This window comes from Linepithema humile, chromosome 5, assembly GCF_040581485.1.
Source record: "Linepithema humile isolate Giens D197 chromosome 5, Lhum_UNIL_v1.0, whole genome shotgun sequence".
Classification (NCBI taxonomy): Eukaryota; Metazoa; Arthropoda; class Insecta; order Hymenoptera; family Formicidae; genus Linepithema; species Linepithema humile.
The window spans coordinates 29,709,691-29,737,324 of NC_090132.1; the positions used below are offsets into that span (position 1 = coordinate 29,709,691).

General features: G+C 31.4%; 1 protein-coding gene across 8 annotated transcripts in view; it reads right to left on the bottom strand.

Moving 5' to 3' along the window:
* Positions 1-1,129: 1,129 nt before the first annotated feature.
* Positions 1,130-27,634, bottom strand: part of MESK2 (misexpression suppressor of KSR 2) — a 32,734-nt gene continuing 6,229 nt past the window's right edge. For 2 of the 8 annotated variants that reach the window (XM_012373592.2, XM_012373590.2), the window contains 8 exons: positions 23,941-23,994; positions 12,526-12,725; positions 12,226-12,346; positions 10,297-10,585; positions 8,295-8,564; positions 8,074-8,158; positions 5,580-5,624; positions 1,130-4,573 (listed from right to left, as the gene is read on the bottom strand). In XM_012373592.2, coding sequence (XP_012229015.1) covers positions 4,428-4,573; positions 5,580-5,624; positions 8,074-8,158; positions 8,295-8,564; positions 10,297-10,585; positions 12,226-12,346; positions 12,526-12,725; positions 23,941-23,981 — 1,197 coding nt within the window. In that variant the 5' untranslated portion in view covers positions 23,982-23,994 and the 3' untranslated portion in view covers positions 1,130-4,427. Of the gene's footprint in view, positions 4,574-5,393; positions 5,625-6,320; positions 8,159-8,294; positions 8,565-10,296; positions 10,586-12,225; positions 12,347-12,525; positions 12,726-23,940; positions 23,995-25,703; positions 25,859-27,634 lie in introns of those variants that run through there. The other 6 variants (XM_012373594.2, XM_012373591.2, XM_012373593.2 and 3 more) reach the window with 5 other exon arrangements.

Genomic DNA, 27,634 nt, shown 5'->3' on the forward strand with positions numbered 1-27,634 from the left:
GATAATTGACGAACTAGCTTTGTTCAGAATAATACATCATTGATTAAAACAATGTGAAACACGTGTGATTCAGCTTTCAATTGTGCTGCGATAACTTAATATAAAAATGTACTTGTTTACGTTGACCGGTTATAATAGATTATAGTATTTTCTATTTAGAACACTTTAGATTTATGTCACTCTATATATAGTTTTTGATTCAGCATTTTCTGTTATAATAAACTTTAATAATAAATTGATAAAATTAAAAAAAAATAAACTGACAGATTAATTATAAATAAATAAAACTATTGGACTTTTTACATCTATGTTAAAATAATCAAACAGCTTAATTAAATGTTTCACAAATGCATCATCTTCTGGCATTTAGATAATTAACGAACTGGCTTTGTTCAGAATTATTCATCATTGATTAAAACAATGTCACTCTTATATCGCGAATACACGTGCGTTCTCAATGAAAATAACATTTGATATTCTCATTATTGCTGATGGGTGGGTCAAAATGTCATACTGTTCTGAGATCCTAGTAATTTCATGGTAGCAAAGATGTTTTAATTAAGCTGGTTCCCTGACTCTTAATAATGAAATGCTATCACGTGTATCTCGAGGTTTAATAACGGTCTTCATAAAAATGCAGATGTCTTCATCATGCGTTCGCCGTTAATTTCTTTTCTTCCCTTTTCAAATCGTTACTCTCCCTAAAGTGACAGTTCCCAAGAGGGATCCGGGAACCGCGGTTAGCATTTCGCCTTCAGCTTCTTTTTGTACGGAAAAAAAAGATTCAATATGTGAATCTTTTTTTAGTAATGGATTTAGTAATGGATTTTTATGTAGATAATTGATATAACTATATAATTTGCTTTTGATTATCAAAATATTTTGCATCTTAATGAATCAAATAAATTATTTTTTTCAAATTATATTTATGTACAATTATATACAATTATATTTTAAAATGTTTCACTTTAATTAAATAATAATTCAATTTGATAAAAAGTGTTTCAAAGACATAATATTATATTTTGGAATATATAAAGTTAGAGATTCAGAACCATCAAGTTTTATTCTTTTTACTTTTGATATAAAACGTCTTATCTCTGTAGACAGGTGGAATAAAAGGAGGAAAGACTTGAAACAATTTTATTTTTCTTTGTCTCTGTTTATTATAAATAACAAGATGCATATTCGGTGCGCATGTGTCATTTAACTTGTATAATATATTTATATATATATATATATAGTCAAGCTCCAGCTAAGTTTATTTCGCTTACTGTACTATGTCTCATTTATGCTGAGTGATTAATACACTTCTCTACAGTTTGTTTCGCGATGTCGCGTGGAAAATTAGAAATTTCATTCGAGGACGAACTTTGCGCGTCGTGCGGCGAAGGAAAATCGTGTTATCCGCGCGAGGTAGAAATAGATGCTGAAAATCGATCTGCTTTTTCGATCGCGTACGAATAAATCTTTTAAACCCTTCGAGACCAGGTACATCACCATGCTTTCTTTCAAGATATACACTTCGATTTTGATGCGCTCATTAAAATGCAGATACAAATCCGATAAATTTTTTGTTGTTGAAAAATTGTTTAAAAATTTATCATATTGATATGCGTCTCGCGAGTAACATGGACAAGTATTTGGATTAAGATCGATCGACGAATAATTTGATGATATCGCACATTGGACTTGGTCGATATGTCTAATTAATTTCAACAATAAGTCGATGTACAAATTCAACAAATTCGTTGTCTTGAGCGTTTAAATTCGTGCCAATAATCATCGTGTCTGTGGGGGAGTTTCTTTATCTGGAAACGAAGGGCGGAGCATCGGTAGTCCTTAGAATGATACATTATTCGTTTATCAGCGTTCGTATTTTAGCAACGTTTAATGCGTGCATTCCTCTCAATCAATTCGTATCGAGCCTCACAATTCTAGCTCTATACTCTCAATTATCGTTGCCTCAATTTGCGATAATCTAAATAATGCGACGTGTATATATTTATTATATATTCTTATAAATTCTCTTTTACATGAAACCACTAAACTTTTTCTGTCCCTCGAGATGTCCATTGTTTCGACTTCCTTCGTCATTCTCGCGCATCTTTTTATTAGCTACCTGCCATGAAATAAGAAAAGAAAACTGCATAATTCTTCCGATATGCATATTATACGCAATTAATATCCAAAATGTTTCAAATTAGCAGATTTTGTATAGAAAATTTGTTTAATGTTAAGTCGGATGTAAAAATTGCCGATTTTGTCAGAATTATTTTACCATTTATTTTCCTTAATTTAAAATCGTCGTACTTTGTCGATTGAGCACACGCTCGATTAATTTAATTAGGGAAGTTACAATTAATTTAGAAAGAGATATGTTGATGCCGATCACACACATTGTGAGCGCGATACTTCGAGAGAAGACGCGCGAAAAATAAGGAATTTCGGGGGACGCACTAGAATCATATGCATAGAAAATTAAAGGCGTTTAAACTTTCGAAAGCTACGTACGACATCGTATAGCAGGCACGTCTTATCATATCACGCTAGAGGCTCAAATAAGCCCAGTAAAACCACGTAGAAGTACCGAATCCGACATTTGTATTCCTTACTTCTTATAAAGACTAATTATTTATCTCCCTCCTTTTTCAATTCCATTCTTACGCATATGTATTCGCATACATATTCTTTTTCTCATACGGGCAGTCTCTTTTCTTTATTAATTGAAGAAAGGGTGCGAACGGTGCTTAAGCGCAAACAAACGAACAAATTTCCATTTCATTTAAAGTGGCAGGAATTGTAGGTACGTTATTAGAGACATCCCCATTCAAGAAATACTATCCACGATAGAGACATTGAATCTTGTTTCACGAAATTGTCGTCGTGAAGAGATTACTGAAAAGTTGTAGTTGATCTTTTGCTTTAAACTCGTCGATTTTGCCATTAGACACAGAACATATATATATAAGCGATTCATCAAGACTACTTGCTCTATCTAATAACCAATCTCGTTATCATTTATATTCATACTAATGTACGTTCATTACCATTTTATCCTTGTTATCTCGAAATCTTAAATGATCGTAAATAAATTGGCTTATGTAGAATAGCAAAAAAAAAGAAGAAAAATATATTGCAAATAAGTAGGCTTACATGGAACAGATTGATCTATTTGTTCAATCAAATAGATGTGAATGGTGAAACTGAAAAATATGACGACAATCATGAACGAAACAAAACTATTTTTCACGAATTGACTTTCCCGAGTAATGTACATAAAAAATAGATTTGTTTCTATTAGCAAAATCTGCAGGACTAAGAATACTTTTCAATTTATTATAATGTATCGCATAATGAATACATTCGACGTTATTCCGCAAACAACTATGCAAATCACCAAAGGTTTCTACTCCCTTAATACGATTTTCTTTTGGCTTGTTAGGAACACGAAAAACAAAAATGCGCGTTTCTCTAGGATGTATTACTGTTAGATTTTCTTCACACCTTCTTCAAATGTTTCTTCATTCAAATCAGTATTGCATAAATTTTGTTTAAATTAATACATATGAGTTTCCTTCCTTTAAATTGCGAGAGAAATCTTTTCCTTTTTCCCTTGCTTTTATTGTATTAATGTGTTATTATTGTTCGAATTATTACGTATTTATGAAAAATGCGTAATCGCAATTTTGCCGATAACTTATGTATATAGAAATACAATTACGAAAATAAGTTAAAAAATGAAGGGAATAAAAAGTCCCTTTACTTTTTTACTTTTCTTCGTCTGTATTTCAAACATTTTTTAAAAATCGGATAATAATATTGAAATATCCACAAGAGGAATGTTGATTAAAATTTAAAAAATATTTTTTTTTTCATTCAAATAAACATTTTTTAGACAACAACCGTAAACATCTAAAACGATTGCAAACGTTGTCGTTAATAAGAAATGAACGATGCGTTCTATAAAATCGCTTTGCACCGTTCATTGAGCCTCTCAAAAAATGGAAGAGGCTGAAATTCAACGTATATCCGATTGTACAACAATAATATTAGTCTCTTATTTATCCTTAATAAACCGATCGTGCTTCGCAGCAGGTAACATCGCATACCGGACATGTATGTCATTTCAATAAAACATCTGAGCTCTTAAGTAGTAATTTCCATCTTTAAAACTCGTAACTTATAGCTATTTAAAATTAAACATTTATTATGAGCGCGTGTGATTAAGCGCAGATTACGATTTAAAACAAAAGTGATACTAACGATAGCTTCGGAAAGAAATCAGCGATTAGTGCCGCGAGGTATCGTTGCCCGACGAAACCTTCCTAAATTATGGATGTCCGAGTCGCGTCATTTTTTTCCGATTATGCTCATTTGATTGCGTAACGAAAAACGATGGTGATAGTGAGGTTCGGCGATAATGCTTAACAAACGACTGCCTCCGAAATCGGATTCTCCGTGATATGTATGGTCGCGGTAGGCCAGTCGATCTTCTTGCTACAGATGTGATTTAGTCCTTCCAACGAAGCCAATCTGAAGTCTGCCATTTTTAACGGCGACAGCGGGGCCACTGTAAATGAAAATAAAGGAAACATAGTATTCTCAACATCGTCCCGCCACCCTTAACCACGCCTTGAAGAGGCTGTAACGCGCATGTATTTCCGCTCGTTCGTTCAAATTTTGTCACGCAAACATAGAAAATCGCCGAACGAAGGATATAAATAAACGAAAGCGCACATGCAAAGTAAAAAGAGAATCAGGTGTACTGTTGGTGGATTGTCGTGTGCGCATAGCGGAGACGTTGTGGGCTTAGCTGGACTATTTACTATTCTATATTGCCCAGGTGCGAGATTTGCTTTGTTCTGCCTTCCAGTTTATTTGAAAAGCAATTTTACAAAAAATGTTCGAGGTATGAATGTGTGCTGTTGTAAAATGAGAATTAGTTTTTTTTGTTTTTTTTTTTTTTTCCTTTTATTTACTATAAATACTTCAATTTAGATCACCTGCATCAGAATGTAGCGTAACAGGTCGGTCCCTGTTAATATTGCATACAGATATTACGTTGCTATCGACAACTATGAAACAGAAGAACTTAATCGGTCAGACCGATTCATCATAAATTACATCACCGGGTATTAACAATGTTTGTTATACATTTGAATTCTTTTTCGTTTCGAGATTTCTCGGTGGTGGCTTACAAAATGTTCGCGAAATAAAATAAATACAAAAATTTGTGCAAATGCGAAATAAGTGTAGAAATAACATAATATTTTCACCGGACATATGCGAAAAAGTTTAACAAGACGAAAGTTATAAACTGTCATCATTTCTGTCATCACCAGCGTAGATCAGTGCGGTATTAGGAGAATTGTTAGAGTGATTAGTTGACGTTTGCTTTTTTTTTTTTTTTTTCGAGAACTTCCAGGGTCCAAGGTTGCCCAGGACGTATCAGTTAGTACCTCTCATATCTTCCGAAAAAAGTTTGAATTCCGACTTACTTAACATATAGACGTGGCCTAATTGACCAACTGCGCGCTCGACTCTCCTTGCGGCCTTCAATTCCTAATTACAATTACCTTCGGGTGTTGTCGGCTTCACAGGCTTCCGTGGGGATCTCACCACTAAAACGTATAAAGAAAACAAATTCTGTTTAAAAATTATGAACGTAACGTCGTTAAATGGCGCACTCAATTTATGGCGCTATTGTTATCTTTAAAGCACTATTTTTGTGCAAAACACTGATAGACCAATTGTTTTTTTAGAAGCTATAAGTGGGATATAGCAAAATAACGGTGCGATAATTGATTCATCTAACATATTGCTGGAAATTGTGTTTGCTGTAATATGCAAAGTTTATTTAAAATATCTATTGCCTCTCGACTCAGATTTATATATTGATGCCAGGTTAAACGAAGAATTTATAATCATCATCAATTTTCAAATAATTAACAAATTAATAAATTTTTAAAATTAATCCTTAAGAAGCATTTGACAGAGAGATAAATAATTAACAAGAGATTAGAGAGACTAAAAACTAAATAATTTTATCTCTAGTCTCTCGTTAATTATTTCTAATTTCATATAGTTTTGAATTAAAAATAATCGTAAAGTAAATCTGAGTCGTTCTCAGACAACAAACAGTCAAATAGAGTGTTTATTAATCTAAATCTTATAATACATCTTATTTTATAAGCGTATTGTCGTCACACAACACAGGCGTTTGAAATTGTCCGGATAAAAAAAGAAAAAAAAAACAGCAAATAAGCTGAAACTAATTTTACTACTGTTCAGCTGAAATTGTTATAATATATACATACCACTCGATCGATCCAAGACGCGTGGGAAATAAAGGCGCAAGTCGATGAACATGTATAATACTTTTTCTTTTTGATTTTGCCTTATTTTTTTTAAGCTCAAAATATTTTCCAGCTCAAAAGATTAGTATGGTGGCAAAATTCACAGACGAATTCACAAGCAACCTTTTTTAAGTCATTTTTTTTTATTTATCAAGTCGAGCCAGTGGCTTTTCAACGAATAGAGGTACATGTTCGAACATGTATTTGAATCTCGATGTAATTAGGTTACTTTCACTATTCGTTAGCACAGAGATAAAGCAGTTTACTTGTCAACTTGTTTCACGATCAGCATTATCGCGATAATGAACACACAATATCAACCTTGTTACATCCGGATTCAATTACGTCTAAATATTGCGCCACTGATGTACAACATGGAAAGTCTACTTGTATTATAGCGACGATTGCAACAATAATAGTTAACGATGATGACAATAATAGAAACAACAGATTTATTTAACGCGATAACCTGAATTTTATCCTATTATTCGCAATAAATTACTTAACTTTATATTAATGAGTAAATAAGAAAGGATTGGAAATAATGAGCGAAAGATATGACATATGGAATTAATTGCCAAATTATATAATCAGATCTTAAAGTACATATTTTATCTATGTCAATTTGTGAGAAAGCATAGTGTCCTGTGGTTTTAGAGTGTTTTTGTGATTAAAAAGCCGAACAAAATGATAAATCTGAATTAATTAAAAGGAACACTGTTCAACAAATTATAATATATAAATTTTTAATATTTTTATATGTATATAAGAGCACAATAGTTCTACAGCAGAAAAATACGCTGAAATAAAACATGTTTGCAACGATTGATAACATTAAAAGAAAACTCAATATCTTAAAATTCTAAGACATTAATTTATAACAGCAACTATTTTATAAAGTTTTAATTTAATACATGTTTACTTAGAGAAAACATGCACTTAGACATTACGCGAATGCAAGTATTGATAAATTTTATTTAATATTTTTGAAGATTGAGTTATTTAAATTATAAAATGTGATTAAAATTTATAACCTTATTTAGTCATTCAAATTCGATATTAAAATTAGAGAAGTTGTGATTTATAATGAACAATCAATGGAAATATCTAACATATGAACCATTAATATAATATCTATCGTTAAAAAAAATATAGCTAGCCGAACACCCGTGGACACCCGTGAAGTATATTTAAGTATTTAAAGTATTTTCTATATAGGCCAAATTTTTAATCTGTAGCAACGTGGTGCACGGTGATTGATAGAGCGAACTTAATATTAGAAATGATCGCAATTAAAATTTTTCGCCTTTCCATCTCACGTTTAAATGTATGGAAAATAGCGTGATCACTTGTAAAATTCTGGAAATCTGTCCATTTTTCCACGCATGATTATGTACAATTATTTGACGAAGAAATCGATCGTAATCTTTCTTTCTTTTTTTTGTTTTTTATAGCATTTGCCATAGATTCAATAAAAAATATAATTTCTATGTTATTTCTACCGAAACATCTTGCGTTATTCTGACACGAATATTTTAGATGATTGGCAGTATAATTATTAACATTTTACATTTCCATTTGCAAGCGATCACGAAATTTTTCCCTGCGAAACTCGACGCGCGAATTGCTTATACAAGTAAAGATCAATGAAAACTGTTGACTGCTAGTTTGATGATTGATTTCTAAAATATGGCTCGCGAAGACGCTCACTTACCATATCCTTCGCCCTGAAGAAACAGTCGGAATGCCTCGCTTACTTTACCCGGTTGTTCTTCCAATACCATACCGCAATCCGATATCTAGAAGATGAGATACAATGGATTAGGCACTAAATGTAAAAGAATCTATCTTTGTCTCATTTTTTACTTTTAAAAACAATTACTTATACCTTTGTTAGGTTTAATAAAATGTCGGGCGACAGAAAAGCGTACTTACTTTCATCCAAGAGCTGTTTCTCGGATCTAAGCGTCCGTTTAACGTTACGGTATCGTCGACATGAGGGCTTAGAGCACCCGTGATATTCATTACTGGCACACTAAGCGTCAATCCTTCCTTCTTGCGCGTTGGGTCCAATTCCCTCGTTATATTCAAATCCGTGCGGCGGACATAACTGTCGATAAATAATGCGAGATTCGTTGGGTTTACACGACGCTCAAAGTAATTTTTGTATACTTGAACCAAATCATGATTCCGCTCTTCAGAGTCCTGCAAATATTGCATCAATATTAATATGTGTTTTTATAAATAAAATACTAGTGATCTAATTTTTAATATATATAGACAAACAGTAAAATCATAGCTATCTATTATTGTTATAATTTCACATAGAAAGAGAATTGTTTTTTTAACTTTTTATATATCGATTTAGTTATATTAAGAAAATTATCTTTATAAATATCAGTATATCTTAAAAAACATATTCTTTATATTTTAGTATTGATTTTACGGCATTTGATTTTTCTTCTCGACCTTATTTTCCTAATCGTTTATGTATGATGATAAAAATCTCGGATATTTTTTTTATAAAAAAAAATTACATAGATTATATGTATAGAATTGAATATTTAATGCAAAGGTCAAATTGATGTAAAGGTCGGCTGTTGTAATGTGACCAGAGGGTTAACTTTTTTTATTATTACGTCATTAGTCCATATTACGTGTACTGATCTTACGATTTGCACGCAAATGCACAATCAAAGTAACTCGAGTTTCCACTTCACTTATTACACATTCTGCGAACGATTTCAAAGTCTTGGCAGATCGAAGAGCACATTGTATGCTCACAATCCGGTTTCTTCGCGTCGCGATGGCGATAAAAACGACCGGCAAGACCCATCATTAGTGTCGGATGGAAAGGAAAGCAACGGAACGAAATGATGGGTGAAGTCAAGAAAGAGCAATAATGTTAGTCTGAAGACTTTGTTTGAAAATTATTGCCTTGTGCTTTTGAATAATTTTGATCTGATAAAGATAACAACTCAACTCTTGGTCATTTTTTTAATGACGTCATTTTTAAAATGAGCTCTAATTGCATCTACTATGTTAAAAGTCTTTTTTTCTTTTTTCTTTTGTAATAACAACGTGTTTAAAAGTGCATATCATGTGAAATAATTGATTTACATAATTGCATAATTTTATCGTTACACAATTATTATCACGATTACATAAAGCGCATCTTATTCTGCAATATAATATCGTGAAATGATATCAACAATGTTATAAAGCTTTATTTAATTTAATTTAATTATTAAATTCTTGAAAATATGATTTAACTTTTATATTATTAAATTACTGAAAAATTGCACGAGTCACAATAAATGTGTCCTTTTTTGCAAAAAATCGATGCTTGCTATTATTTTCAAAGGTTATAGGTCGTCTTTGAACGCAATAATCTTTATGTTGTATAACGACGTAGCAAAACTGCCCGTGTAATCTCTAGTTTCTATGGAGACGTTCTGGCGAGTCTTTGGAAGCTTAAGCTCCGTCGTCGATAATTCATCTTGCGCTCGCGCATGAACGCTAACTCGGTTGACATTATTTTGCGCCTCGTAAGAGCCTGGCGGTTTATTAGCTCCATAGAGCATACTCCGTGAGATAATTTCGCTTGAAATATGATTAATTCTAGTAGAGGAAAGATAAGAGATGTTTATATCATCTATTATTACTTGCGCGAAAAAGTAGATTTCGCATTATATAAAAATTACAGCGAGAATCGCAATGAAAATTACGAGTTTAATATTATATTATATTAAATTCAATTTAATCAAATAAATTTAATTTAATAAAAGCTATGTACGCGCTTTGTTAAATTTTTGAATACTGTCTTACGATAATGTTAAATTACAATTACGATATATCTCGTTAAACCTAAAATTTTATTTATTGCTAAATCATAATCTAAAACCGTTGCAAATTAAAAATTATCTTATGTCCTTACCCTGCCAAAATGATGCCACATTAGATAATCGAGAACGCCCTGGGTCATGCCTTGTGATCTCAGGTGGCGCACATTCAACTTTTGATATCCCCACTCGATCCATCCTGCTTGCGTGGACACGCAGTTTATCAGGCACAGTGCGTGTACTTTCTCCGGATGGGTGAGTGCAAATCTTGCCAAAATATTGGCGCCGGCACCGACCCCGAAACCAATTACGGATTTTATGCCAAAATGGCCAAGAACGAAAAGCAGCTGTTCTGCTAGCTCTTCCATGGACGGATAAACATAACTGAAATATAAAGAGATCTCTCATTAAAAAAGTTATTTGCGACGTTTCGCTTTGATAACAGCGCTATATTATTCTCATACATTATAAATTAACGCCCTAACGGTATATGAAAGTAACTATCTGCATTGCAAATTTAGCTTTTGCGAAATGACGTCGTTGAAGAGATTGAATAAGTTAGTGAATACCCTCTCGTTTTTTGGCTTATATGCAATATACATCTCTTGTAATTTACAAGAGTTATAAATAAACTAAGAATTTTAAAAACTATCGAAATCTGATAAAATCTGACAAAAATTATGCCTGTACAAGTGCAAAAATTATGAAGTTTTATTATAAATTTTTTTTTACAAAAAACCGTAGTTGCTAATAATACTGGAAATTTGTTAATTAGAATTTCAAGTGACAAATATTAAAATAAACTCTAATTGTTTTTCTTCAGTATTAATTATATCAGTAAATTGTTGCTAATAATACCACAATATTTGTTTGCAAATTGTTGCTAATAATATCATAATATTTGTTTGCAAATCCGGCGAATAATGTAAATTTGACCACAAAATTTATTATTAGGAGCAATTACAATGTTGCTATGCATATTAATTAAATAATACAACATATTATTAGTCGGTAATTGTCGTTTTGTGCGACAAGTAAATATACGATCGTACATCAAATGGAAATCGCGAATCCCAGAGATATTGATATTTAAATTTTTGATACGCAACTTAACACTACAAAATTTTCGTATATAAAGTTGCATTGTAATTTAAATTATTTTATATATTAGATTCGTATAATTATATACTTGTAATAAATGAATAATACTTAAAAAATTTGTTATTATTAGGGCGCGGATGTTCGTGCACGATCCCGTGTCGCGCGCAGAGAACCGCTGCGTGCGAGTGAGATAGATGTATTGAATTCGGATGAATTGACAATCGGGTCTTCTCGAGAAATGCTACCTTAGCGAATACTCGACTCACTCGCACGCAGCGGTTCTCTGCGCGCGACACGGGATCGTGCACGAACATCCACGCCCTAGTTATTATAGTTTATGTCTTAATTTTATCAATTATATATATCTTGACTTTATTTAGAGTAATAGATTAGAGAAAAGAATTACGCAACAATCAATATATCTAAAGCCGTAAAAATGTATAGGTAACGATTTTACGATAAAATATGAACATTAATATAAAGTAGTATAAAGCAATATATAGCAAAATATTGCTTTTATTAAATCGTAGAATTTTGCAGAGTTATAATGGAAGTAAACTAGCTGTCGGATTAAACTGATTATAAGATTAATTGAGATATTAATTTCATAATTTATTCGCGCTAATTAAGTTGATGTATCGTAAAACAACGTACATATATGCATTAAGAAGAGATTGAAGTTTAATTAAAGGCATTAAGCATATTCATTAAATTTCCTAACTATTAATTAGTTTGCTCTCTAAGATCTTTAGGAAGAAAAAGCAAAGAAAGTTTTATCGTGCAATAAAAATTAATATCTTCTTTGATTAGTCGGCGCTAACTTTAATTACAGAAGCCTAATGTTTCTTAATTTCAAAGAAATAAAAGTAAAAGTAGAATTATTATAATTGTTTAGTATTTGTTACTTTAAAAAATTGACTCACTCTTCGGGTAGCGTCGACGCATTTTCCTCTTGTCCGGGTGCGTTTACGTGATATACGCAAAAGTTTTCGAGTAAAACACGCATATCAATGTAATTGAAGAACGCCTGGAAGCTCGAGATGTCTAGAAAAGTCATTTTTTTATTAGAAACATATCGCATATTGATGCATTAATAAATTATATATTTACTAAGCTTAGGATATTGTAGCAGAAGCAATTATTTGAAGTGATATATAATAATTGCAATTTAAATGTTGCATAGTTTTATGTCGTTTTAAATTCTGTAATTGTTAGATGCTCACAGTTAAGGCCTAGATCGTGATAAGTGAGAATAGCTGGTTTTGCTCGATTTCCTTGCACTGCTATCAGTAAACTCCCCTTGTCGGTCTCCACCCTTTCTTCCCGCACAGAGCTGTCGTCTCTGGAGAGATATCTCAGTGCCGGAAATTGCAGCTGAATATTCTTCAGCTCGATGTCGTCCATGCTATCGGAAGGCATCGTGCTGCGCATGAAAAGAAATCATTTAATTATTAGGTTGGTGAGCACGCAAAAATAAAAAAGAATCCGATATCCTTGTCATGAATAGACGGTAACTTGCGATGATCTAAAATTTCCGATGACATTTAATATAATTTTCGTTTCTCTTCACATCGCATAAATTATGACTGACTAACTGGTTAAACATAGCTTAAAACATACTCATCTTCTCCTATTTTCAAGTTAAATATTCTTGTCTATTGGAAAACCTAAATAATTCAAGTTTATATATATATATATACATATATATAAGCTTGAATTATATATATATATACACACATACATACTTGAAAATGTGGCATTTTTGCATATTTACTTGGAAACGTAACACTTTTGTGCTAAATGGCTTGTGATTTTTTCCTTTATTATTAAGCAAAGCATGTTTCTTCTCCATTAAAACGTTGAATATAAACGTTAATAATTTTACAGATCTTATGAACAGCATATTGCAACTTATATTTTGCAAAAAACAATATACATTTATTTTCTGCAGTCATGTTTTCAATTTGCAATCATGTTTATTTAAAGTTTGTTAGTAAAAACGTAAGAAATGTACGGAAAAATACTTCACGTACGTAAATATGCTTGATCATAGTCGTAAACACGTAATAATTTTTCCAAGATTTATTTTCTTAACTTTAACTGAAAAAGCTTATTTTTAAATCATATAAAATCCATATTTTTCAAAAATATAGATTATGCGCTTATGAATTCATTATTAATTTTTTACAATTTTATAACATTTTTTATTTTCAGCTTTTAAGATATAAATATAATTTTTTTATTGTGACGATAATATGTATCGTCATATTTATAATGCGCGAATATCAAAAATTATCTGGCACAATAATTTTATCGATTTTTAATATAAATTTTATATATTGTTAAAATTAATATTTAGTACTAAATGATTTATTATATAAATTTGACAGTGTATAGACTGTGTGAAAACTGTTCTTGTTTCACATAATAGAGCGCAGTATGCGTAAGATTGCTTGAATTGATGAATCAACTTTGCGTGTTATTGTAGAAAAAAGGAGACAATCAAAACAGATGAAATGTTCTGTTCATTACAATCTATTGGGTTTCATCGAACAATGTTTGCGTCTTCAATTTCGTCAATGAATAAGAGTAACAAAAGTTAACTCAAAATAATATATCATTAATTTTCATGTCAATAATTACGTCACGTTGAAAACACTGAAATGTTTTGTATGTAATTCTGTCTCCTAGCTAACATCGCAATTATTCTATTCAAGGAAAAGAATTTTTCTGAATCTTCCACACATATTTTAAAAATTAACTCATTTTTTTCTAATATATTTAATAATTATTTTAAAACAAAATACACTATGTGAGAAAATACAATATCAGTTTTCACGGTTGAAGCAGAATTGACAGTGTTACTTATCTCACGAGAGAGTTAAGAAATAAGTAGATTATACGAAGTTTGCCAGCTTCTCTCATGCGTCGTGATGCATGCTTCTACTGTTGCAATTTCCATCGTGTCAACGTAGACGAGGTGACTGTCATACAGTCTTCGCGGAACTTACGCAAAATGTGTTTTATGTTATATTATACAAAGTCACCTGCCAGTGTCACGTAGACGATAAATAACTCTTTTTATAACATCGATCTGCCACGCCCAATCGGTCGAAATGAGGTTGAACAAAACTTTCGAAGTTGCTCTTTGTCGTTTGTCACGTAGTGCATGCGTCACATACTTCAATTACACACAGATATTTATTATGGTAATCAATTTCGCTCGGAGTTAATTACTCATGATCCGACGACTCGGAAAATTAGAGGAAATGTGTTTACTCGTCTAGCATGCTGTTTGAAAAGTATATACTCAGTTTAAGATTTAAATGCCAGAAGCTAACTAACTACTCGTACAATTTGCCCCCAAATTGACAGTAATAATGTTTTAATAGTACTCTAAATACAATATTAACATTTGTTAATCTGTACATCAAATAATTCTATGCTTGAATTTTGTAGTAAATTTTGCAATAACATATAATTATGTATGTGATTAGTGGATAATTATTAATTAATTATGATGGTTTAGAATATGATTGATTTAGATATCAATATGATATCTAAATGTTTTCAATTTTTAATTGACATATTTATTCGATTCTGTTACACTATATATATTCATGTTATTGTTTTCAAATTGATTATTTTGATTAATTAAAAAATACCGTTGAAATATTAACACTTTTTCTACGCGGAAATCCGGTTTATGCTATTTTTATGATTTCACTCTTATTTATTATTTTATTGATTTTATTATTTAAGGCACAGAGCACAGATAAATAACACATTATGTAAAGATGTTGGCAATCACGAGGAAAGGAGCAATATGAATCTCTTAGTAATCTATTAATAGTTTAATATCAGCTTGTAAGCTTCACATAAGCTAAATACACTTGAGCTTTAGAATTAGCCCATGATAAGTAGTATCCCCATGTTATTCTAAATGTATAATAGCGGTGATTACTTTAATCGTTAGAGTTACATTGACGTTCCACCAGTTGTGGACTCGCGTAATGTTCGGAAGACCTACTTTGGTCTGTATCCCAGAGGATTCACGGCGCCAACCCAATTTCAGTAGAACGGTAAAATGTCAGGAACCTTCTTTGACCTTTCGTGCGCACGTATACAGGTTAACAAGAGAACTTTCATAAGATGAACGTCATCGTGCTGCAATTCTATAAAAGAAGCCGGTTTCTTTTGCCGCTGCCAGGTCACCAGAAGTCTTTTCGAACTATTATTCAAAATTTTTTTCCACTTTACATAATCAGCGCGCGTGATATAACATATTACGTCATTTAGCCAAAACAGAAGTGTCCTTTTTCGGCGTGTCTATTCAAACGTGCGCGACTCGCCGCAACATTTTCGTTATTAAATTTTTTATCTAATTGCTATCTGAGACAAATTGCACGCGCGCGTTTTTGCATGATAACACTGAATTATGCTACAATCGTTATTTTCTACTAGAGGCAGGATTTATTTGCAACATAAGGCATCACTTACGTTGTTGACAAAAGAATAATTTAAACTTTAAAGAAATTGTGATATATACAGGGTGTCCCATGGAAAGTTGCTGAAATCAATTAGCTGTCATTTTTAAACGCTCATAGGGAGCAAAAAAAATAAAATATTTTCTAGCAGAGGATATTTTGCAGTTTTATTTACATATAAACTAAAAACAATTGGAGATATTTTTATTATTAAATAAACATTTATAAAAAAATGCCAAATTTTGCTTATTTTAATGGTTTATATTTTCGAAATGCGCACCGTCAGAATTATAACAAAAAAAATTGTCATTTTTGGAAACTATAAAAAACTTTATGCAACAAAAGTTACAGTTACTGTTATAATTTTCGAAATCCATTTAATTTTTATTATAATTCTGACGGTGCGCGCATCAAAAATATATACCATTAAAATTAGCAATATTTAGCATTTTTTAATAAACGTTTATTTAATGATAAAAATATTGTCTTTAGATACGTTTTTTATACGTAAATAAAACTGCAAAATGTCTTTTGTTAGAAGATATTTTATTTTTCTTACTCCCTATGTGCGTTTAAAAAATTGATAGCTAATTAGTTTCAGCAATTTCCCATGGGATACTCTGTGCGTATGTATATATTCACATTTTATACTCACGTAATTAAAATAAAATATTTTATAATTTAGTAAATTATATATATAACGTCTGTGTTTTTTAATTTAATGAAAGAGAAATTGTGTCTCTTCGTTTTCCTCATTTCTGCTTTTATAAGTGCGAAATGTGAAGTGACAGTAAAGAGGAGTACTTGTTTGTTTCCACGAATAGCTGTAAGTGGGAGAAATCGTTTCCATGGATTTACGCGTGCTTCGCAGGCGGCGTCGCAATGACTGGCGTCGACGATCGATGTTCGTAAAAGGAAATGTGTTGTCAGAAATGCATCATAAAATCAATTGCAAAACACTTTAGAGCTTTTGATTGACATAGATCTCAAATTAAATTGATTTTCAATCGTTCAAATGATAAATGACATTATAGCAGTCTTTATAAAGTCAATTTCACTTTATAATAATAAATTGCGTATACTTTTTCTATTATCGGAAAATAACTGATGCTTTTAATACGCCATATAACTTTTCTGAATAATTAAGCGTATTAATAAATTAATAAAGCGTAAAACAGATACGAAAAGTCAGTAGATTAATTTTAATTTATTTTAGTTTAATTTTAGTTTTACGGTTTTATTGATCAGTAGATTAATAAAGCGTAAAACAGATACGAAAAATCTGAAAGCAATAGTGAAACTTAAATTTAAAAAATCTATCCTTTTTTAGATATTACGAAGAAAACTAAATATATGACAATTTTAATTCAGTTTTTATTTTTTAGCTTACAAGTCTATATTTTATATAATAAGTAGATTCGTTAATTTATGAGACATAGTAAGATCATAATTATATGTATTTACGAGAGGGATATCATGTGTGGAAATGTTTAACTAGTTTTGTTGCTATTAGAACTTTCCAATATTAGTGTATATACGTTAATTTCATTCGAAGGCATGAAGCTATGATCGATAACCAATTAGATCAAGTTATCTCGCGATAAGTAGATAACACCGTAAACTCGGATCACGATCTCATTGATGTGAACATAATGGCTTTGCAAGAAGCATTGTTCCTGATTCTCTTCGAGCGCTGACATAGACGCGCTAGAAACATTGTTATCTCGAAAAGTGTCCTGTGACTAGCAAGCGGCGCGAAGTAGGAGAGCACAAAACCGAATACAGAAATAGAGTTTACAAAGTGCAACAATAGATGTGGGAACTAAAGACGGGGCGTACAATGAAAAATTTAGTCGAGATTACATTTTACTCGGCAGACGTAAATGAGAAAAGATATGTACTTTTTGCATCTCGTATACTCGGCGCGCGTTGCACTAAAACTTTGTACCTCCATTTGCGGAATTGAGTGTGTTCTTTTTCGTATTTCTTAGGGCAACCGAAACTAAATCAATATACCGCTTGACAGTCAGAAAGCTATCTTGCAAATGAAAATAAAGACGTTTCGTACTCGGTTATTTACCGGTTGAATGTGAACCAGATAAATACCTGGTATGTCAAATGAAGTACTGCGGTGTTAATTTAAACATTAGAATTATAAAATGTCAGTTTAAAAACAGATTAAATTCAATGTTTAAACATTGGATTTAAAATGTCAATTATTCTCGATAGAACATTTAATCGCAATGAACATTATGAAATTAAAAACTCCAAAAACGAGAAATAATTAAGTGTCTACTAAAAATTAAGAATTTAATTTTTGATATTATATGAATTTTATGACAAAAATAATGTAATTTTACATTTTACATGTTTAAAAAAATATTAATAGAGCCGATAATACAATAATTTATGATTTTCTAAAATATGTGCCGAATAAAGCGATGAAATAACGAGGCCGGTATTAAAAATGTTAAAATTTATGAAAATTTATATTTATCATTTTAATTAAAAAGTTTGAAACTCATATTCTCTCTGTTATCATATGCAAATTATGTTGTTTATACCATTACGTTAACTACATTTTAATATTAATTTAATTTTTATTTTATTACAAGCTACACAACACATTAATTACTTAATAATAGACCGATTTTTTCGTATAAAAGAAAGAAATAAAAAATTTTAGCTTTTTATTTGTAACAAAGTTTTCTTAAACATGACTATTTTGTGCGATGTTTCGTTCAGCAATAATGCACTATTCTGATTTAGCACAACGGTATCAGTAATGATTCGCAATCGTGGTATCACGGTGCTACTTGAATTTCTAAGCACAGTTAATTTGCGTGAGCGAGAGGTTTCCCGTATCTCCGGCACGTCACTCAGCCGTTTCCGGCCAGAGTTCAGTCCGACTGTATTTTGCTTCTCTTACTCTATCGCATTAATGTTAAAAAACATGAGGCTTTGAAGAATAATGGCACGAATAATATTAGAATGTGATATTAAAAATTTTCCAATAAAAAATTATTCTTGCAAATTTGTACAAGAATGCAATAATTCACATTGAATCTGTCAGATATTAATATTTTTAATTAGCTGTCATAATTTAAAATAATAAATAAAAAATTTTAAAAGAATATAAAATCTCGCGTACATTAACATTTTTTAAATACAAAAAATTAAAATATTCTATTACAATATTATATTGTATTGAGATATGTAAATCGCTTGCAGATGTCCTTTAAAACATCAAATATTGCATCACGTACTGATTATATAGAATTGTAATATATTTATAACTAAATAATTATGTCTCTATTTCTCTTATCTATATGTACATATATATAAATTTTTATAAAAGACTAAACATATATTATATTTTTAGAATTTGGCAAATTACAAACGTCACAAATTTATACAAACAAAAAGTCAAAAATTTATTCTGGAAATATCTTCCCATGTTATTTCTCATTTTAAATTATTGTATTATCTTAAGCCATTCAATAAAAGAAATCAATCATAAATTAACATTTAAACATTTTAATAATATATCTACTTAAGTCGATCCATATTTTACAAAGTTCTGCCATTGTTGTTAAACAAACAAAAGCAAATATCTCAAACTGAGAATTGCACCTCTGGTGATAGAATTCGTAAGACAAAGGACTAGCTGATCCTGGATCAACCTGAAATTCTACTTTCAAATTCGGAATATCTCGCGTTACGAATATTCAACTGACCTATTGAAAACGCCCACCCAAATGAAAAAAAAAGCGGTGTAATATCTCTTAATATCGAAGCTGGATTTAATTCTCATATTTCGCGATTTTGAAACGCAAGAAGCCGTCGCGCTTAAATTAACCGCAAAATAAAATATGAGTTTGATCGAAGAATTTACAGTAGCTTCGAATATGAAGAGCGCTGAAAGAGCGAAATTAGATACGAATTAAAATGCGTCATAAGGATAAGAATTTGCTATAACAATCGTAATTGAATTAATTTGCGCTTTATTAAATAACAGTTCTGATTTATGAATCTTTTTCTTGTCACATTTTATTTTTCTTACTTCAATATCGCATAATATTTATTTTTTCTCTTATCGAAAAAATGTGTCGTATCACTTTAAATATTGAGAATTATTTTTATACATTTATTATCAAGGAGTAACGTTTAAAGAAGATGTGTAGCAATGAACGATATCTTTTAGATTGCAATTATTCAATGTGTAAAAAATTATCTTTCTTAATATAGAAATTATACATGTTATAATACATTTTGATCCGTATCCAACTTTCTAAATAGCTAAAAGCGCTGATCTCATAATTATTTATCGATGTTTAATTTTATCTTTGTATGTAAATATACGATAATAGTACTAGATTCTTAACCAAAAAATTCTACATTTTCGGTGTCTTTTAAAAATAGTTGGAGCAAATTTAGTAAACTTATAATGTTTGTTGAATTGGGATGAAACAAGTTTTGCGTACAATTTTTTCCAAATCTGAAAATAAGTTGGAGCAAACAAAAGCTGCTCATAAAATTTTCAAGAGAAATCAGAGTTAAACAATATCACTGACATTCTTAAAAAAAAAATTAATCAACCGCAACCTGCAACCAAATGAAATGAAGCAACATTAGATATGCTGCTATTTGATATCTTACTGGTATTCTTTTTATCGATCGATTAATCGAAGTGCGCAGGTAGATTTTTTCTGATCACTGTTGCCGGCTATAAAACGAAGCCGCGCAATGAAGATCGCCTTACACTGTTTCACTATTGAGGTCTTGTGAACCAAGGCAAGCAAATAAATCTTTATCTCTATCGCAAATACGAGCAAGCATGATGCAGAACACGCTGTAAACAGAGCCGTGCCCAGGCATCGACTGTTCGGACTAAACAAACTTTTAAAAGGAAAGTGGACCAACTATGATTGACATTAGTTCATTTCATTCAAATTCCATTGTTTGCAATCCACAATATTGCTCTAGTTTGCTGCGTATTTCTGTATAATAGTTTTCAAACTAATTTCTACAGGTTATTGCTTTAGCTGAATCACATTAATTGGTTCATTCCACACAAAATGCATTACTTGCAGTTAAAAGTCTGATCTATTTACCTTAGATTCTGCAGTGCCGCGCTTGTACAAAATGCTGCCGCATCAATACCTCCATGTCTTGAAAATAATTTATGTTAAGGGGAATGTGGGCTCAAATATATCAATCCCTATGTTATCTTTATTAGAATGTAAAGCTCTCTCAAAGTCGGTGCCATCCGATTGAGGTGGAACTGGCGCAATGCCAAGTTACGTTAAGCGAATTTCTAACGAAAGTAGAGCAAACACTGACGTACGCGACGATCGCGTCACATGAAATCATTTTGTGTCGACCTTCGATCAGAGCGATTTATCATGCAGCCTTACGCAACAAACGGCACGAATATTGAATCCAGATAAGTGGAGATTAATTTCCTGCAAATTCTAGGAAAATCGGGGCAAATTAGAAGAATTAAGAGAAATGTGATAATTAACAAGAACAGCTAAGTCCCTATTCGGTTGATAAAGAGTTATGTTGGTGACTCGAACTGCACCTCGATCGATATACTCGTATATCCGCTTTCTTCATGACGCAAAAAGCAGTGGCCTGTTTAAAGAGAAGTTTACACGCTTCATCTTTTACCCTCGTAAGACGTAACAAGTAAACCGCAAAGTTATGATTGACGCGGACCACAGGAACAATTTATGAAAAATCAGTTTAATAATGTGATAAAAGAGTCTGACGTTGCGTAAAACTCGTATTTCATCTTGAAATTTAACCTTCACTTATGCCCAGTTCGTAAGAAATGCGAATGGGGTGTAGCTATTACCAATAATCATTAGAAGCGACTTGAGACAATATTTGAAGATATTTTTTATAAAAATTTACGAAATTTATATGTGAAAACCAAAACAAAATATGATATATTTGCACAAAATATTTTACATAAATGTAAAATATGTACGTGCCATGAGGCAAGACAATACTAGATATTGGACATTTTATATGCACTCGAAGAAATGGAAAGAGCTTTGTTTTCTAGTATAATTTTGTTGGCGAGAAGGCATGACAATACTAGACACATTATAGAATCCTAAGCGATACTATATAGATCGAGATCATTACTCAAGATTAGTTTTGTTTTTTAAATAAATTTTCCATTATTACAACTACTTAATATTCAGGACACGTAAATCCTCCGTAAGATAGACTGTTTTCAACGCTCCTGAACAACAGAGCGTCTATATGCTTGTCTTAATGGTTTCTAATTAGTCCTAATTTCGACGTTAATTACATTGCTGTGAAGACCAGTGGAGAGGCCATATAGCCCTGTCCTTTCGTCCAAGTAAAGCATCTTTGCTCGAAGACTTGTACGAATGAAGAGTGACGGGAATGGAGTGGAATTACGTCGTTAACCTCAGAAACTTCCTTAAGCTCGCTATTACGCAGAATGTTACATACTACTAAACTTCCTTCAATTTGTCCGTTTAATGCACTGGCATATTTTCAGCAAGCAATGTTTTCCCATAAATTCAAATGCTCCCATCATCATTTTTCGTTATAGTTCGTTTATAATCGTCTTATCTTCTAACAGTACAAAATGCAAAAGTTTTTATATTATTCTGAAAGATGTAAAAAGTAATATTTAAATAGTATTTACTGCAGATTGAACATTATATGATCGTTTCAATGAAAAAAAGATCAATAAAAATAGAATCATAAGCGATACTATACATATAATCGAGATCATTACTCAAGATTTCCGTGTTAGTTTTGTTTTTTAAATAAATTTTCCATTATTACAACTAGTACTCAATATTCAGACATTCGTGAAATGCTATGTATCGTTTTTGAAATAATAAAAAAAAAGTTGGAAAGTAATGCAGAAAAAAAGAAAGAAAATTTCTTTCAAGATCTAAAGACATCTCAAGACATCTAAAAAAAAATAAAATAATAATTTCTGCAATTGTCGGATTTCAGAAGAAAAACTTGCAGCACAAATACATCATGTATAGCCCGCGAAAACTTTGACAGAATTTATAATGGTTCTACAGCGGAATTTGATTTTAAATTCTATCTTTATATTCAAATCAAAAAGTGGCATCAACACGAGTTTGTAAGAATCATGAAGTACCTCAATTAAACGGTTTAAATGCCGAAAGTTTAGGAACTTAAATTGTCTTAAACAATTAAGTTCCACGGCAGGCTTCTCGAATATGGGTCACAGTTCTAAATAGCAGCTGGATGTCACATTAAGTGGCGCTGTTAAACCAATATATAATAGAGCAATATGACTGCCGTTGCGTAATATATTACGGTTTTATTTATTAATTTAGAAAAATGCAATGTGTCGTTAATTTTATATAATGTGCAACTGCCATGATCAAATCTAGAAGCATGTCATCTCTAGTTATAACGTTTTTGCAATTAATCGCGTAATTTATTTTAATCAATCGTGTATTTCAATCTATCGGTTGTTATCTTTCTGCCAATCATTTTTACATATTATTACGCAGTTGTGCCATCAAAAGCACTTATAATTCACACAATTGCGAGTTACGGTCTGATCATTAAATGCTGCGCATATTAGGGTCAATGTCAATTGTCCAGCATGGCAGTTGAATAACACGATGAATGTGACGACGAGTATCCTGTTTTTGCTGTCACAATATTAATTTCTTCTTTCGCGAATTATGTTAAATATCATTTTCGTATATTTGTTACATCACTCGTGCTAAAGACAAAATGTATTAAAATTAATTTCTAGAGCTTGTCTATTAGTCGTAAACATTGCATACGTCATACGTGTGCAATTTGAAAATATTCCGGACGGAATTCAAATCGTAATAACTGCAATATTATACTTTTCGCTTGTTGTTTAGTGTCAAATGTGTAAATTTTGTGCGATTATGATGAAATAGTTCAGAGTATATAGAAGTAAAAACGAGATAATATAAAAATGACTTACATTCACGATAGATAGACATGTTAATATCAACTTCTACTACGCATCTACGCATCTACGCATCAACGCATAAACTGCAACTAATGCGATACTTGCCGAGCGATCGAAAATAATACCGATTTACGCGGCGGTTCTTTTCCCTCGCAAAAACTTACCCCAACAGAGCAGATTCCTCGGCAGTGGCTGCTGTCGGCATCCTGTTTCTCTCCCTAGAACAAAATGTCGACGAATAATCACATACGCCCGGCCCTAGCGGCATGTCGCGCCTCTATCCCGTCACAACACAATTTATAACAATATAAAAGCCATTAGCACAATAAGCGAGCAGCAATGTCACATGTTTGCTTTAGTCAAGCATTCTATTTTGGTTATTAAGAATCGGCTTCTCTTTCGACATCCAGCACACGAGCCGTTTGAATGTAAAATTACATCGTTTTCCACGGCCAATTAAACTGAGAGCCGTACAATCTCGCGCTCAGATATTGCGTACTTGAATAAATAAGAGAGAAGCCCTCTGAATTCCGGGTTAAAATAAAAGGGTATCACTTCAGTTTTAATTACCGTGCAATCGCAAAATATTATCTTTTAACAAATTCAGAATTTATTAATAATTGAAACATTTTATTTATTAATAATTGAAACATTTAATGCACAAAATATTTTAATCCTTCTGCTATTCTTTGTTTAATAGAAAAATTAGAGATTGTTATGTATAAATATACGTAGACATTTTATCTTTAAACTAAACATACAATGTAAATGTAAGTACAAAGTATTTTCGTCATATACTTAGCCGTGTTCAGAAATTAAGTTTTAATTGGTTGTAATTGAAAAAAAATTTTAACTTTCAAAATTATTTCTTTATTTTTATTTGAAAACTCATACTTTAATGTACTTTTTTAAATTATCGTCATCTGAATTAAGGTACTTGTCATACTGCGGCACAAGCTTCTGAGTTTTCTCTTCGAAGAACTCGGTCGCCAGAGACTTGAACCATTTCTCAACTACATTTCTCAACTACATTTCTCACTGCTTTGTAGCTGTCGAATTTCTCCAGCCGGTAAAAATATTTTCAAACAGAAGAGAAAGAAATGCTGCTGCAATTCTGATTTTTTTATATTCTTAGTAAACACTCAACAGTGACAATGCAGTAAACAGTGCATTTGAGTTTTTCGAAAAGAAACTTTAAAAGTTTGTGCCGCGATATGATGAGTATTTTATCCCAGATGGCAATTATATAGAGAAGTAGATTAAAATATGTACTTTCATATAAAAATAAAATAATTTCGAAAATAAAATTCTTTTATTTATTAAGAATTAATTAAAACATGATTACTGGATATACCTCTTATTTTATAGCCAATAGGTTTTACAAAGACTCTGAACTTTATTTATTTATTGTAACAGAAAAAAAGCAGGCAAGGTAGACATGTATTAAGTAACTCAATTAGATAAATTAGAAAATCATAACAAGAATATAAGTTAAAGCACTTCAGATACATTATTTCCAAAATTAAAGTTTTATTGCAAATATGACAGTATTAATTTATGACCGATCTATTTATTTAAACTGACTCGAATGATAATTCCCGGAGTTCCCGATTGCTTATCGAGAGTCATCCTCGGCCAACTCGATCCGGGAAGCCGGTTCCGCAATGCACGCGTTTCCGTCGCGCGCTGCGAAGCGTCGCGGGCGGTCGCAACTCGAGCGTTACAAGGACAAAAGAAGACGACCGATCGCGTGCGTGTAACAGAGAGGATACTAATAACAGTAACAACGATGAACTAAGCGATGATGATGATTGCAGTCACACGTGGACAAAGGGATGCGCAAAGCTAGTGTTACTTGTGCAAACGTGTAAGACCTGAAGCGTGAGGGAAAGAAATGACTTTTTCAAGTGTCACAATCGTGACTTACCTTCAGTTTGCTTCTGTACAAGTTGATCAGTAGCAGTGTCCTGCAACGTCCGATTCTAAAGTTTGTCCGTACTTACGATTAAACGTTTAAAGAGTTAAAGATGAGAGGTTGGCTCTCCCACTCGCTTTGTTGACTCACTTTGTGTGTATAAGGCCAGTTTGTATATTTGTAATAAGCGAGATATTTGCGAAGTGTTTCACGAAGTCAACATCTTTAAATTTTTTTAATTCTTTGGATCGACACTTGGATCAAGTTTATCCTCGCGTTAAACTAATATTCTATCTCTACAAAAGCTGCAAAGAAAATGCGTTAAAAAATTTTTTCGTTTTATTGGTATGTGCTAATATGCAAACTATTCGCGCAATCATTGATTTCTCTATGGAAAACGAACAATTTTTAACAGCGTGGGTTATTTGCCAAACAATTTGTAGCATGCGCGCAAAAATGCAGAAAATCTTTTGGTTTATCAAATTCCGAGTAACGTGAGAGTTGATTTAGTTTTCAAAAATGTTAATTTTGACAAATATGCACCGGAAACTTTAGACAATATTAAAGCAAATAATTGTTGTTAATAATATTAAATATGAATAAATTGCAAGCGAAGGTGTTGTTGCGCAACATTGGCTAGCAATATTTTCCGAACGAAAAATGTTTTCCTGATTGATTCTATTTCGATATTTTTCATTACTAAAAAAAATAGCTGTTATTTAATTGTTGTTTAATAAACAGCTAATATTTAAATTTATGTAATGTTCTGAAAGAACTACAATTTTGAAAGTAGAAGTAGACAAATATCTGAAAAATCTGCAGGTCAACATTCTGCAATAATGAAAATCATATGATTCTATTTTTCATGCAATTAACAAATCAAGCAAGCTACATATTTTGCAGACTTATAGAATTGACATAAAAATAATGTATTTTCAGATAATGATTCAACTCTACTTTCGTAGTTCTGAAATTTCATGTTGTGAAGATTTTTTTAGTTTGTATGTTGTTGTTGTTGTGAAAATTTTTTTAGTTTATATGTTGTGATATTTTTTTTGTTTTTTTATATAATATTTTTACCACTATTAAAGTCTATAGATATTACTATAATATTTATCTCACATAATAATTTTTTATACTACTTTAATATGTTATAATAGTAGAGACGCTTTCAGCCTTTAACCATGCAACAAAAGTTGTGAAAATTGCGTTAATAGTGTGACAATCGGTTTTATAAAATCCGTCCGCCACAGTTAACAGCAAAAGCATTATTATAACCATGCCCCGATGTCTTCGACCTCAAAATGCTCGTCGTCTACAAATTCCTTAGCGATTCTATCGCTGATTGTACATCAGCCTTATCTTTGAATCTCAAATTCTTAGTATTCATTGCGCGTTAGATAGGTACGTAGTGTGAGCGAGATAGAATCGAATCTCCTCTACATTATTCAAATCTTGCTCTTCTGAGAATAATGTATCTCTTTGATTTGCAAAATTCTAACATCTTTTCCGGATAAATCTGTGAGAGATGTTGACAGCGACAACATGAATGTATAAAATACGGTTCTTTCATGAAAATTGAGTTGAATCATTTACATAATTTTTTACCGATCTTTCGTAGAAATATATAAAAATTACTGATTATTGCTGTAATTCGTGGAAATTTAATATAAAATATTTAATAACAATTCTGTTTCTAGTTCAAATATTTAATTTTTATTATTTGTAACTAAACAAATTTTATTTGTGCACATAAATGCGCAAGAAACTAATATAATACACTGTAAAAAAATTCGATAAATTTACACAACTGAGATGTAAAAATTACATGATAAATAACGGAAATATACTAAATAAATAGCATAAAATTTATAAAATTATGTAAATTTACATTATATATTTAATAAATTTCTGTTATTTATTGTGTAATTTTTAACATCTCA